This window comes from Astyanax mexicanus, chromosome 12 (assembly GCF_023375975.1).
Source record: "Astyanax mexicanus isolate ESR-SI-001 chromosome 12, AstMex3_surface, whole genome shotgun sequence".
Taxonomy (NCBI): Eukaryota; Metazoa; Chordata; class Actinopteri; order Characiformes; family Acestrorhamphidae; genus Astyanax; species Astyanax mexicanus.
Window position 1 is genome coordinate 48,095,823 of NC_064419.1, and position 15,211 is coordinate 48,111,033.

Below are 15,211 nucleotides of genomic sequence, written 5' to 3' on the forward strand. Positions count from 1 at the left end.
TCACAACTATCTAACTATTTTTACTTCTTTCCTATTTTATCTTCTTTCTTCGCCTCACTCTCATATTTTCTCACGATTCCCTCGCAGATCTTTCTCACACTTCAGGCCTCCTCAAATGAGATAAATGTAGAGCGTATCTCAGAGGATGCTGTGTATTGTTTGCTGGACGCTGATAGCGGCGTGGAGCTCAGCGTGCTTTGGAACAGTTTTTATCCCGGTCCCCACGGGACCCCGCTCAGTTCAGCTCAGATTTTTGTGCTGCGTTCCAGTTAAACCCTGATCACCAGCCCCTGATAACCTGACTGAGGTGATTCAGAGGCTGAATTACCCTTAAAGCTCTAACCAAGGAACCGTCTGAGCAGGTCGGGGGTCTGCAGGACCAGAGAACCTGAGGCTTAATCTCCACAAAGCAAATTACGAGGAAATTAAAGTTCTGTGAATGCTCTCCTTCGCCTCGCTCTCCTTCACAATTTGGTGTTTCCATAGCTGCAGAACGCTCCACACAGAACTCCAGCGTCTAATCACGCTCGCTTTAAAGCAGCCTGACGTCAGGAGCTGCTCTTTAGAGCATGTTTTCACCGAGGACTTTCCCATCGCTGTTAAAATCCCTCGTTTTTATAGGATCTATTCTGACAAACAAGAAAGAGTGAAAGACCATGACCCCCTCATATGCTGGAAGACTTAATTAAAGTCTATTTAAGAGAAAGAGTGAGCGAGTGAGTGAGCGAGCAAGCGAGAAGGAGAGAGAGCTGGAGAGTGAGTGAGCGAAAAGTGAGATAAATAGAGAGAGAGAGTTAGAGAGAGGGAAATAAAGAGACACAGAGAAAAGAGAGTGAGCATAAAGTGAGATAAATAGAGATGTAGAGAGAAAGGTAATAAAGAGAGAGGTAGATAGTGTGGGAGAGAGAAAAGAGTGAGCAAAAAGTGAGATAGATAAAGAGAGAGAGAGAGGAAGAAATAGAAAAAGACCATGAGCCCTTCATATGCTGGAAGATTTAATTAAAGTCTATTTAAGAGTGAGTAAGTGAGTGAGTGAGAAGGAAAGAGAGTTGGAGAGTAAGAAAGAGAGTGAGCAAAAAAGTGAGATACATAAAGAGAGATACATAAAAGAAAAAGAGAAGAGTTGGAAATACAGAGAGACATAAAAAGAGAAGGAGAGAGAGGTATAGAATAAGCAAACAGTGAGATAAATAGAGAAAAGAGTGAGCATAAAGTGAGATAAATAGAGAGAGAGAGAGAGAGAGAGAGAGAGAGAGAGAAAGAGATGTAGAGAGAAAGGTACAAGAGTGAGATGTAGAGAGTGAGAGAAAAAAGAAAAGAGAGTTAGTGAAAAGTGAGATAACTAAAGAGAGGGAGAATAGAGAATGAGCAGAAAAAAATGAGAAATAAAACAGAGAGAGTGAGAGAGAGATTGGAAAATAGAGAGAGACATAAAAAGAGAGGGCAAAAGAGAGATGTAGAGTGAGCAAATGGTCAGATAAATCGAGAAAAGAGTGAGTAAAAAGTGAGGGAGAAAGAGAGAGAAAGAAGTAGTCAGTGAGAGAGAATAAAGAGAGAGAGAGAGAGAGAGAGAGAGAGAATGAAAATGAAAGAGAGGGGGAAGTGAGATAAAGAGGTATGTAGTGTAATGTAATGTAATGTAATGTAATGTAGTGAAAGAGAAAAAGAGAAGAAAGAGAAAGAAGAGAGAAAGAGAAAGTGAGAAGTGAAATAGAGGGGGGAGTGAGATAAAAAAAATAGAAATAGAAAGAGAGAGAGAGAAGTGAAGAAGTGAGATAAATAGAAAGTGATGATGAGAGCGATTGAGAGAGGTAGAGAGAAGGGAGAAAAAAGAAAGAGAGAGAGAGAGAGAGAGAGAGAGAGAGTGAGAGGCTAATTTAACTTACTAATGTCCAAATATTGTGTCCCCCACCCCCCCCCCCCCCCCCCCCCCTTTAGTATAACTGTAGTCTGGAGCTGCGCGGTCGCGTGCTGCTCGGTCCGTGACTCCGCGAGAGGGGCGGGGCGCTCTCGTGCTCACACGAGCTCTGAGAGAGAGAGAGAGAGAGAGAGAGAGAGAGAGAGAGAGAGAGAGAGGCGCGCGCGCGGAGAGAGGCACAGTGTGGAGAAACGCCGCGCGCACGCACGTTCATTCCAGCAGCCCGGTCGCGCAACCTGAGCTGCGCGTGAACTTACCGGACAAACATGGGACCTTCGGGATACTTCTTACTGGCGCTCGCGCTGGCAACGGCCTTAGCAACCAAGACTAACATACCGCGCCTGCGCATCTCTTATAAAGGTAAAATTCACGTGTTTATTATTTTTATTTCTTTATTTATTCGGTATTAGCGGCGCGAGCTCGCGAAGAAAAAAATGATCGTTTAATAGACAAATCGTTCAATCGCTTCTGGGTTAATTTTGGGAAAGGTTCAGCTAAAATCCCTAGAGAGACAATATCCAATGTAGTAACTTATCTCAACTTTTGCTGATTTTTAATTTACTACATAATTTTACACACTCTATCAAAACTTTTTGTTGAACGTACCAATATAAATTCTCCAAAATTGCTTAAAATTAACGATTTTCTTATTGATTTCCATTGAATGTCAAGCAGGTTTTATCTCTCTTCTGTGAAGACGTTGTTTTGAAGATACTGTTGTGTTTTTTATTGGACAGAAACATAATCTAAAATGTATTTATGTTAAAATTCTGATAAAGTATATAAAGTTTAAATTAGAGTTGAACCTGAAGGGTGAGGTATTGTTCTGCTGTTAAGCTGATTATCAGATTGATCTGCTTTTGCGGCATTCATATTTTTAATGTTATTTAATAGTATTAACGTTATTTAATCACTAGTCCAACGCAGTGTGTTAAAAAACGCTGGGAAATTACGATACTCACTCGAAAGGGAGAAGAGAAACTTGGATGGTGCCAAAATAACGCAGAGCAACAAATAACGGAATGGCTCGTTAGTATTAACACATACATTATATAGTATCATCGCTGTTAATCATTGTTATAATCTCCAAAAACCTTTTACTGGAGAAAAAAATGTATGCACAGGGTAAATGGTTGTTTTTTTCAAAGTTATTTTCGATGTTCTATTATTCACGAAATTGTGAACAAGAACAAATGTTGGTTTCAAAAGAGGTCAAAAAGCCAAAACCTGCAAAAACACTAATACATGTTTTTTTTTTTTTTTTTTTTTTTGCGTGACAAAGAAATTGTGTCTGCAATGGAATAATAAAAATCTGACAGACATACAGGTAGACAGATAGATCCATAGATAAAGAGAGAAAATGGGGCACTTTATTGATCCCGAAGGAAATTTTAAGAATTATTAGGTTTGATCTGTTATGATCTGAACGCTTCACTATAATTCACTATATAGTTAGACTTTAATAAATGATTATTCTATATTATGAATGCATAATATTATACAGAGCTGCTTGGGTTTGTTTTAGTAGAAGATGATGGTTAAAATGTAAAGTTAAAATGTAATGAAAAAACTGAGCCGTAAACGTGTTTATTTTACTCAACTTCAAAAATTAAATATTGCAATATAGATGCTATTAAACAAAACAAACGTAAAAGTAAAGGTTTCGGTTTATTTGTTTCTACATAATTCGCGCCAAATTGTCTAAAATATTCCATATAGTTCTGCTTTCACTAAAGTCAGTAAATAATTGATACAATTATCACGTTTTAGTTTAGTTTTGTACCGGTTTAGTTTAAAGTCTGCGCGTGAGTGACCGCTCGTGCCGGCGAGTGCTGCCTTTAACGAAGCGCAGGCGCGCGAGACGGCACGAGTATTTTTTTCCGCACCTGTTTTCCGGAAAACCCCGCCCCTTACGCTGTGATTGGTTGGTAGATCAGAGCCCCAGTAGTGGTGTTTGAATACGGGTGGGAAATAGACAGAGGTGTCAAATATATTAAAATTCAGTACTCATGAGAAGCATAGAAAAGTAAAAGAGTAAAAGTACTGGTATTAAAACAACTTAAAGCATAAAAGTAAAAGTAATGTAAGGAGAAAAAATAAAGCCATTAAGGACATAAATAGCATTTGTATTTTGTGTGCATGTCATCACTTAGGCTGTACAATTATATATTTACAAGTTGAGGAGAAAAAATAAAGCCATTAAGGACATAAATAGCATTTGTATTTGTATTTTGTGTGCATGTCATCACTTAGGCTGTACAATTATATATTTACAAGGGGTGTGCCTTATCATATGGTATGCAATAATTTTGGCAACATTTTTAAATATTGTGAACAATATTATACCCTGAGCGGGTGAAAACTTGAGGTATACCTTGAGGTTATAACCGCATGGCCTCCATCCACACGGTTGGGCACGTGCTTGTAAACGTGAGCATGTGTGGAAAGCTGTGCACCTCAGTCCAAGAATTCACGCTTTTAATTGCAGAAAAATGCTCTTATTTACCTTTTAAAAAGCCATTTAAATGCCTGATTAAAGGGCCGATTACTGTTGTTTTGCTGTTTTCCTCGTGTTTTGAGTGCTCGGCTGACTCTAAAGCACTGACTCTCGGTTGGTCCGGATCTCTGATGCGAGTCAGTGCGCTGGTGGGGGCGGGGGTGGTGACGTCACGGGTCCTGCATTGTTTAATATCATGATATATATTGTTGAAAAAAAAAAACATTGCAATGTTAATTTTTTTCCAATATCGTGCAGCCCTTCCACCGTGCCCTATTCTTTTCATTTGGCACAAAGTTGAAAAAACCCAAATCAATCAATAAAATCGATTTATCAACCAGATCTAATCCTGATATACGTTTTGGCATATCCTCCAGCCCTAGTCTCTATTTGAAGTAGCGCTGATTTTAGTATTTAACTTCAGTACTCAGTTAATAACTGGTAGGACATCTGCAGATGCTAGGCTAATTACAGTAACGATCAGATGACATCACCCTCATACATACATCTTTATCAGCTGTCCCTGAGAGACGCAGTGGGGACCCCAATCAGAGCTGAGGACCGGGCAATTTGGACGCAGAACTAATAGCAGTGATTACAGATTCTGATGTCCGGCATGTTTTCTATCCCCCATAGTGGTGGCATACTGTAAACATGTTGGTGTGTGTATATGTGGAATTGGGTTTTTCTATATTTGTGAGAACCAGATGTCCCCGCAAGGATAGTAGTGTGTTGTAATTGTTCGTTTTTTTAAGGATGTTTTGTGTGGTCCTCACAACTTTGAATGTAATCATCTGTATGTACATTTAAACTGTCTTATGTTATGTGATAAACATTATATTTTATATATATATATATATTGTGTTTTATAGTATTGAAAGGGACATTGCACATTTGCACAATTCACTTGACATTATGGCCGAAATTGATGATTATATATTTCCTAAATTTGGTCGGTGTTCTGCCCTTTGTGCTCAGCTTGAATACAGTGAATTGAAAGTTACACATACCAAATGTTATTTTTAGGAGATTGTAAGTTAGCCAATACTAACAGTATTCAATTGGACCATATTTTGATTTAAAAAAATCTTTCATTTTTTTGTTAAGTGTTTTTTTATTATTTTAAAATGTTCTGCATTGTGGATTAATACGAAGCTCATCCAAACTATACAGAGAAAAACATAGGGAACATCCCAGAATATGTTTTATATGTTATATTTTATATTTGTATATATTTTGGCTTTATTTTCTCAGTCAGTTTTATGAGGTAGAGTCACTTGGAATTCAGGCTTTCAGTTAACAGCTGTGCTGAACTCATCAAGAGTTAATTACTTGAATTTCTTGTCTCTTAATAAAGTGTTTGAGAGCATCAGTTAAAGTAAAGTAGTGAAGAGGTAGAGTTACAGGTATACAGTGAATAGTGAATATTTGAGTAATGTTCTAATCCAGGTTATGAGAAGCAACAACTACTCAACTAAATAAATAAATATTTTTTTTCCTAAATACTTAAGAAAAAATGAAGGTCAGTCAATCTGAAAAGAAGAGTTTCAAGTACTTTGAAAGTATCCTCAAGTGCAGTCACCACAAAAACCATCAAAATTGTTAGTATGAAACTGGCAGTCATCAGGCTCTCATCACTTTTAAACACGTTTAAAACATGATTCATTATGTGTTCCTTTGTAGTATGTATGCCTTCAGTATTCAGTAACAATGTTCTGTACAATGAAATATGAAGCTGGCTAATGGCTAACTCTCAAAGCTAACTGTTTTTGCTAGCTGGATTACTCACTGATATGTTCGAAAAGTGGCAGACAGTGTGTGTGTGTGTGTGTGTGTGTTAATGCTGGGAATAAGTGGTGTTCAGTGTGTTTGTGTGTGATTAAGCCCCTCTATTAAACCCCCTCTGATAAAGAATGGCTTGGGTTTTAACTCCAGTCCAGCAGAACGTCCAGCTTCTTGAAATGTGCATTTTCCTGAAAGCGCTAAATCTGACAGATTGCTGACCTACACCCTGACCTGCCTGCTTACTGATAACGCCACAAACGCTCACTCACTCACTGTCAGAAGCTCACACTAACACTGTTATTACAAGCCCAGCACGGGCCAGGGGCCAAGAAAATAACAATTAGCCTAGATAACTTAACTACCATAATATATAGCAATTACAGTTTTTTTAGAATTGCTTTGGCGCAAACATTAAATAGGAAAAATTTGAGTTACTGGAATAATGTGTGAGAAACTGCACACCAACATCTGTACATTCACTGTGAGGGTGTTTTAACTTACATCCTTACACCCAAAATAAGAGAGCACTTAAAAATGATGAGTTTCTTTGATTTTACCAAATTGAAAACCTCTAAAATATAGTCAAGAGGAAGATGGATGATCACAAACCATCAAACCACCAAACTGAACTGCTTGAATTTTTGCACCAGGAGTAAAGCAGCATAAAGTTATCCAAAAGCAGTGTGTAAGACTGGTGGAGGAGAACATGTATGATGCCGAGATGGATGAAAAAAACTGTGATTAAAAACCAGGGTTATTCCACCAAATATTGATTATTTCTGAACTCTTAAAACTTTATGAATATGAACTTGTTTTCTTTGCATTATTTGAGGTCTGAAAGCTCTTCATCTTTTTTGTTATTTCAGCCATTTCTCATTTTCTGCAAATAAATGCTCTAAATGCTCTATTTTTATTTGGAATTTGGGAAAATTTTGTCTGTAGTTTGTAGAATTTAAACTTAATTGACCTTGATCTAACAGGACTTTCAAATATTCGCCTCATGTTTGAGGAGCTAAATGGCTGTTCAGGTGCAGTTTAACCTGATTTATTACCCAGATAATAATTACTACAGTTATTACAGTTTTTTGAGTTCGTTAAAGCCCAGTTTCTTAAACGTTCTGAATAACGTTAATGATGATGACCGGTAGCATCTGGCTAGAATTGTCCATGTGAACAAAGACAAGTGACATTGAAACTCTGTATAAGAGGGTTTCTGTGCGTCAGCAGCAAAAAAATGCTGTAATGGAGGAGTGCCAGGTCTGCCCACAGTGCGTCAGTTCCAGGTACAGCTAGGATGGCGGGACTGTCCAAGAGGAAATGAGTTTCAGCACTAGGGCTTTGGCAGGGAACACACACACACACACACACACACTTACACACACACACAGGTGCATGAGCTTATACTCTATGTGAACTCTTTAATGCTACAACAAATTGAGTGTTTGTTTGAAAGTTTGTGAACCCTGTAATTTTTTTTGCATTCAAAATATCTCTATCAAATAGATTTTAACATAAATGTAGACGATGATGACACAAAAATATAAGGTTAGAATTTATTTATTAATCAATACCTGCAGCTAAACCTTACATACGCTAACTGCAGATTAGCCCTGCACATCAGCTCCATACTAAACAGCTATAGCTAAGTTACAGGAAAACTTCGGTTTAGTAAAACATACTGTGATACACTTCCACTAACATGTGCTGTGAAGATCGCTAATACATAATTGATAGTAGGGGTGGGCGATATGGCCCTAAAATAATATCACGATATTTCATGGTATTTTCGCGACAACAATATTTTTGGCGATATGACAAAACACTTATTTCAGAAATGACAAAAATATTTCAAAAATACACTACTGCATATGATATGATAAGGCACACCCCTAACTGAGATATTAAAAAATACAAGAATTTTATCAGATTTGTAACAGAATCAGTCAATGATCCAGAATGTCGTGGTAATAATAATAATGCTCTCCAAATATCTCCATATATCCAGGATTAAAGTAAAATAAGTGAAACTGCACAGATATAATCTGTATCTAGCAGATATACAATAGGAAATGAGAAGTGTGATTTTTTTCTTTTACTAAAAACAGCTAAAATTTGTACCCTGATGTGATAATTAGGGGTCAGTGATATGACACCATATTTCAGGGTATAATATCGTTCACGATATTTAAAAATGTGGGCGATATTATCACATACGATATGATATTGCACACCCCTAATTGATAGCTAATTTTGAATGATCTAATAATCCTAATACAGGGGTCATACGGTCATGAGAAACCTGGAAAAGTCATTTTTTGAAAATAGCAATTTACAGGCCTGGATAAGTTTTGGAAAAAAAATAATAAATACCCAGAAAGTTTTGGAAAAATCATGGAAATTTTGTTTTCAAATCTTTGTGTTTCAGTTTATCAATGGAGAAAATCTATTTTAAGCTAACAAAACTTCAGGCCTACTATAATCAATTTTATTTATAGTTTTAGTTGATTTTTGGTTTTATTGTCCATGTCTGCACTGATTTTTTTTAACTGTATGGCCATGAAAATGTGCCTTGAAGGCATGGAAAAGTCATGAAAAAATCATTTAAATGTATTGGTTAAAAAGTGTATGAACCATGCTAATAGTTCACTTACTTTTACCTCTAACAGATATTAAATATTGGATCATTTTCTTATTTTTTTTTTTGGGTTTTCATTTTGTAATTTTGGGAGTTTTAAATATTTTCCTCATATTTGAGGTAAACAGCTGTTCAGGTGCAGTTTAATCTGATTTATTACCCAGATAGATACTACAGCTATGGGGATAATGATGGTGACTGGCAGCATCTGGATAGAATTGTCCATGTGAACCAAGAGAAGCGATTCTGGATTCAACCTTCTCATTGAAAATGATGTTTTAGCTCAAAGCAGAAATATAGAAAATTCAAAAGAGTTCACAACACTTTTAACAACACTACTGCATATATAGCATGAAGTGGACTTGGAATGTACAGTAGAACCTGATCACACACACAACCACACACACACACACACACACACACACACTCCCAGCAGTAAGTAGTGTTTAGATTAGGCCTGAGGGAGTTGCTGGGTTCTGGTGCTGTGTGGACTGAACAATGCTGTGTTGTGTCTATTTCCTCCAGAGCTTTCTCTCACTGCTACTCCAGTTAGTGCACAAGCCCTGCACTCGATCACACACACACACACACACACACACACTTACAAGCGTGCACACCGTTCTCAGAGGGTCACATCTGGACGAACAGTGGTCTATTGGCTGGACCTGAGCAGTCTCATTTTCTTTGTCCCACTTTACAACTCTACTCACACTGATAAACATGTAAAAAAGTCCATATCCCGCAATATAATTCACTTACTACCATCAACTGTGCACTGTGCAGCTTGATTTAAGGTGTGTCAGGGTATCTTTGCTATCGTAACAACAGGAAAAGTACACCTTGCAAGGCTCTGAATGCTTAAAATGCACATGTACTGATTCTCAATAAGTGACTCATTTGCCGCAAAAGTCAGGTGAGCTCTGACTTTGAGAACCCAGGGTATTGCTATTTTAACGGCGCAGCTACCTGGACGTGTCCAACAAACGCTTCTCAGCAGAGGAAACTGAGCTTCTCATTTACACTCGTTCATTCTGTTTATTGTTGATGTAAAAGTTGGGTTTGTGCACTGCTGTGTGTTCATGTGTGTGTAATAAGTGGGGGTGTACGATCGGCTCAGCGCGCCTGTGTTGCCGAGATAGCAATGAACGTCTGACTTTTGGCGTCTGTCTTGGTTGTATTCAGTCAGTGGAGCTCCTGTGTTTTCTGTTACCAAGATAAACAAGCAAAACTCCAGAAATGTACCTGAACACACCTCATTTCCAGAACACCACGCCCATCAGTGTAGATATATTCAGAAGATCTGCTGCTGTTTAAACCAGGCAGGAGGAAGGTATTAAAACAGACTGTTGGTGGGGAGTAAGATAGTAATAAGCATCACGATGCACCTTGGGCAGGTTGTAAGATAAGGCCCTATGAATAAGGTTAACTACTCAAGTTTTCTTCTCACAACACTTAAAAGTTACAAATTACAAACAAATTTGTCCCATTCTTCCTGAAAGCACATCTTGAGATATAAGAATTTCATCATTATGGAATTTTTGCATGTGGTTTAGCATTGTTTTGTTGAAAAATGTTACTCTAAGACCTCAAAATATGTACTTTTCTGCATAAATGCTGCATCGCAAAAGTTTTCTGACACGCCCCCATACCAGCAAGGATAGATGATAAAAGAGAGAAAAATGAATGTTCAGTCTTGCAGAGGAAATAAGAAATAGTGTTGGAATAAAAGAGTTAAAGCAAAGGCCTAATTGGAGCTTACTCCCAGAAACCTGATTAAATTAAGCATTGTGGATCCAAGGTTATATGAATGGAGCACCTTCACATCCAGTGAGGCAGGATGATTTGACAGAAAACTGTTTATTGTATTTAGTAATTTAATTCAGAGAAAGCAGCGTACAGGAACAGGCAGGACAAAAAGAGCCAAAAAACACCAACACTTCAGTGCTGGCAGCTGCATTCGTGATTTCCTGTAAAGTACAAATAGAACACATGTAGAATATATTATTGAAGGGCACTGAGTGATCCAGCGGTCTAAAGCGCTGGTTTGAATCCCGGTCATGCAGCTTGCCATCAGTTGCCAGAGTCCTAAGAGAGCACAGTTGGTCTTACTCTCTCTCTGGGTGGGTACAGTACAGTAGATGGCGCTCTTTCTTTCCCCTCATCACTCGGTGATGTGGATCAGCACAAGGCTGCGCCTGTGAGCTGATGTATCAGAACCGAGTTGCTGCGCTTTCCTCCGAGCGTTAGCGCAGTGATGCTACTCGGCAATGCTGCATCAGGAGCAGCTCAAAAATTTTGATCTGATCCAAAGTAGAAGATGAAAATCATGGTCTAAAGGACCAAATTTAGAATCACAGTATTTTAGAATATTTTCCCCATCTTTTCCCCATTTTCTTCCAATTTAGCTAGGCTAATTGTTCCATCTATTCAGCTGCTACTCTGTATAGCTGTATATCCCCCATATCTCTGACACATGTGAAGTCAGACTCCGCCACTTTTTGAACTGCTGCTGATGCTGTAGCATTGTCGAGTAGCATCACAGCGCTAACGCTCGGAGGAAAGCACAGCGACTCGGTTCTTATACATCAGCTCACAGACGCAGCCTTGTGCTGATCCACATCACCCTAGGAGTGATGAGGGGAAAGAGAAGAGCGCCATCTACTGTACTGTACCCACCCAGAGAGAGAGCAAGAACAACTGTGCTCTCTCGGGGCTCCGGCAGCTGATGGCAAGCTTCATGACCATGGTCCCTCGTTCATAACTAAGTTACTTATCAGTTACTTAATCAGTAATCAGAAATCAGATTACTTTTTCAAGGTAACTGCAGTGAAAACGATTGAATTTAGATCACTTTTCCCTGCTGTGTAAACGTACCCAACCTGGAAATTAGAGGCTAATGATGTTCCATGGCCTTCATGCCGTAACTGCTGTGGTCAGTACCTGCACAGTATTACCTCAGCTCACAATCATTCCAGCTAAAATACATAAAAAAAGAATACACACACACACACACACACACACACACACACACACACCTACAGTTATACACACACACACACCTATACAGTGAAAAAGTCCAGATCTGCAGCTGCTCAGTAAAGCTATAATTTGATTTTTTAACCTTTAAGCTGATGGCTGCTGTGGGACCACCACATCAGAATGACGTGCACACACACACACACACACACACACACACACACACACACACTCTCACACACACACACACACACACACTCTCTGACGCGAGTTAAAAACAGAAGGGGGCTAATTCAGGACAGTTTGTGAAAGAGAAAAGTGAAAGTAGAGGTGGAGTGAAAGAAGTGAGAGCAGTTGGAGAAGAGTGACACAGAGCTGGAGTGATGAATGAGGGATGAATGGAGGTGAAGGGATGGAGGGATTGTCATGTTAAACGACAAACACAGGAACGGAGCCAAGAGTCCTGAAGCTTAAAGAATACATTAACCAGTTGTCAGTTAGATTACAGCTCTGAGTGTGTGTGTGTGTGTGTTTGATTGTGTGTGTGTGTATGTGTGTGTGTGTGTGTGTTTGCCGTCTGTCTGTTTCTGGAGAGGTGGAAAGGCAGAATAATTTTTTTCTCTCTTTTTATTTTATAAAATTCTCCCTCCTTCCTCTCAGGCTCCCTGATGTCTGAGCTTTTCAATGGTTTATTTGCTCGCCCTCCCACCCCATATGGTGTGTGAGTGTGTGTGTGTGTGTGTGTGTGTGTGTGTGTGTGTGTGTGAGTAATGACACAGTTAGTCTCTATTCAGTAGTTTGCAATTTCCACAAAAGCAAGGAAGTGATTATAAAGAGAGGTGAAGAAAGTATGTGACTAAAGAATGGAAATAGAGTGTTTTGAGTGATTTTAACCCTAAAACTTCCTTAAGATTGTTTTATATAAAGTACCAGTCAAAAGTTTGGACACACCTTCTCATTAAGTGTCTTTATTTTCTTATTTTATAGTCATCCAGACCATGAAGAAACACATAAGGAATCATGTACTAACTTAAAAGTGTTAAACAGTCCTGATAAGTGCCAGATTCATCGTCATTACGTTTTTGCACTTGAGGATACTTTCAAAGTTCTTAAAATTCTTCTTTTCAGATCGACTGACCTTCGTTTTTTCTTAAAGGTGTCATTCTGCTAAAATCCTCTTGTTCTTGTTCTTTGTATCAATCAATCAACCTTTATTTTCACTCGGTAAATACATTGAGGGTAAACCCTCATTTTCAATGTAGCTGAGCTTACATAAAGAAACAGGGATTGAGAATTAAGGTTAAATTATAAAAACAAGCAAACAATGTAAGATTTAGTTAAGGAAAAATAAAATAATTCTAAATAAAAGGTAATGCAAACAGGCTAAAATGTAGAGCAATAAAACAAAAAGATAAATACTTAGAATAATAACATTTAAGCACAGAAAAAAAATAATAGTAATAAAACATAAAAAAATAAAGGACTAAAATAACCACAATTATAAAAATGTAAATGATGGAACTAAAATAATTAATAATAATAAGTAAAAAATATATATATATATTAAGAGAACATAAGAGGAAGAAAATAAATGAAGTAAAATAAAATAAAATAAAAACGTAAAGGTCAAAAGTAAAAGCAGTAACAAAACAAATAAAAAGATGAAATTAGTAAAATAAATAAAATAAAAGGGCTAAAAGGTAAAACATAAAATTAGATAAATAAAAAAAAACAAAATTATTAAATAAATAATAAGGTAAAAGAAAAAATCAACTAAAACAGTTATAGGCTGTCTGAAGGTGGTTAGAAACTAGGAGTTTAAAATGAATTAGTGACACCAGCGAGCTGAGCTTTAGGGTTTCCTGTAGTGAATTCCAGCTATAATACTATAGGTCTTTCTGAGTTGTTTTCGATGCTGCATATGAAATTATTTCTCAGCCTCCATTGTCTGCAGTAGCTAGTAAAAGAAAATACTCAGAAAAACGAGACTTTAGGGTGTTGACGTCAACCAGTGACTTCATGGCCTCGCCTACCTCGGCTCAGGACAGCCACAGGCGGGACTGAACCTGGACTACAGCGTTTAGAGCTATAGCTAAGGTAGTTTACCCTGTTTACAGAGCTAGTTAGCATTAGCTATCTTGTGTAAGTAACTATAGGTTTAAATCGGATCTCCGGTTGATTCTGCGTTATGAATAAATATTAGCAAGCACGGCTTGACAAGGTAGCACAACTCGACAGAACACCGGTCAAAGCGGTGCCGTTTGCACCGGATTTTATGATATAGAAAGGCCTACGGGGCTTTGACATGGTGAAACTGCCCAAGCACCAAATCACCAAGTCTGAGGTAAGAGTTTAGTAGCGTTAGTTTAGAAAGAAAAGTTACTAATGCCACAGGGAGGAGGGAGGGTGGTGGGGGAAATCGCACCATGGGGATAGCGGCGTTGCGGCCGCAGGTAGTGTGTTTTTCATGCTGCGGCGGGGAAACTGAGTGTGTGTGTGTGTGGGTTTGTGTGTGTTTGTGTTTGTGTGTGTGTTTGCAGTCAGAGTGAATGTAAGTCAAGATTGTGAGTCTGAGTGTAACAGAAGTGTGAAATGTGTTTGCGCCACTTTACGTTAACTCTGCTACCTGAGCGAGTGAATTTGACAGTGTGTGTGTGTAGTGTGTGTGTGTATAGTGTGTATAGTGTGTGTGTATAAGTGGGTTTTAGTGAAGCAGGATGACATTTCATGCCGTTTTGCGTCGCTGCTCGACACCGTAAGCAGTCCTCCAGTCCTCCATGGTGCCGACTGCAATCAATTAGTTCCACCTCTGAGCTGCTGACAGGAACAGCCCAGAGCTACAGGGCTACAGGACCTGATAGAGATCACCCACTGGGTGGGTATAATGTGTCCCAGACGTGGTGTCTAAAGGCATTGGACGTGAGCTGTGAACACGGTCCACTTCATGTCCAACAGAGTTTCCCACAGAGCACATTACACCATACCACTGTAGTCATATCTGTCACCACTTACTTTTTACATTTCTCAGCTGCTCCTATAAACACTTATGCTTCTATAAGCCATTTGGCCCCTCCCATATTGTGATGTCACAGTAAGGAACCTGCATAGAACCTCCACCAGAGCCCCACCCACTAGATCAGTTGAAGAAATGCTGGTCATTTTGGTCTGCTGGTTGAGAACCTCTGACAGAACACAGCAGGACTAGCCAGCAGACTTCTTCTAAGGGAGGGATCTATACCTACTGTCTGTAGCAAGTCAGCAGATGAAGGAGATTTTTCAAATAATGAGTTTTGAGAACCTCAGACAGTACACAGCAGGACTAGCCAGTAGACTTCTTCTGAGGGAGGGATCTATACCTACTGTCTGTAGTAAGTCAGCAGATGAAGGAGATTTTTCAAAT

General features: G+C 38.6%; 1 protein-coding gene across 1 annotated transcript in view; it reads left to right on the plus strand.

Annotated features, from left to right (window-relative positions):
• The first annotated feature begins 2,082 nt into the window (after positions 1–2,082).
• sema3bl (sema domain, immunoglobulin domain (Ig), short basic domain, secreted, (semaphorin) 3bl) overlaps positions 2,083–15,211 on the plus strand; it is a 61,831-nt gene continuing 48,702 nt past the window's right edge. The window contains exon 1 of the mRNA XM_022670989.2: positions 2,083–2,278. Within this exon, the coding sequence (XP_022526710.2) occupies positions 2,185–2,278 (94 nt within the window). The 5' untranslated portion in view covers positions 2,083–2,184. The remainder of the gene's footprint in view (positions 2,279–15,211) is intronic.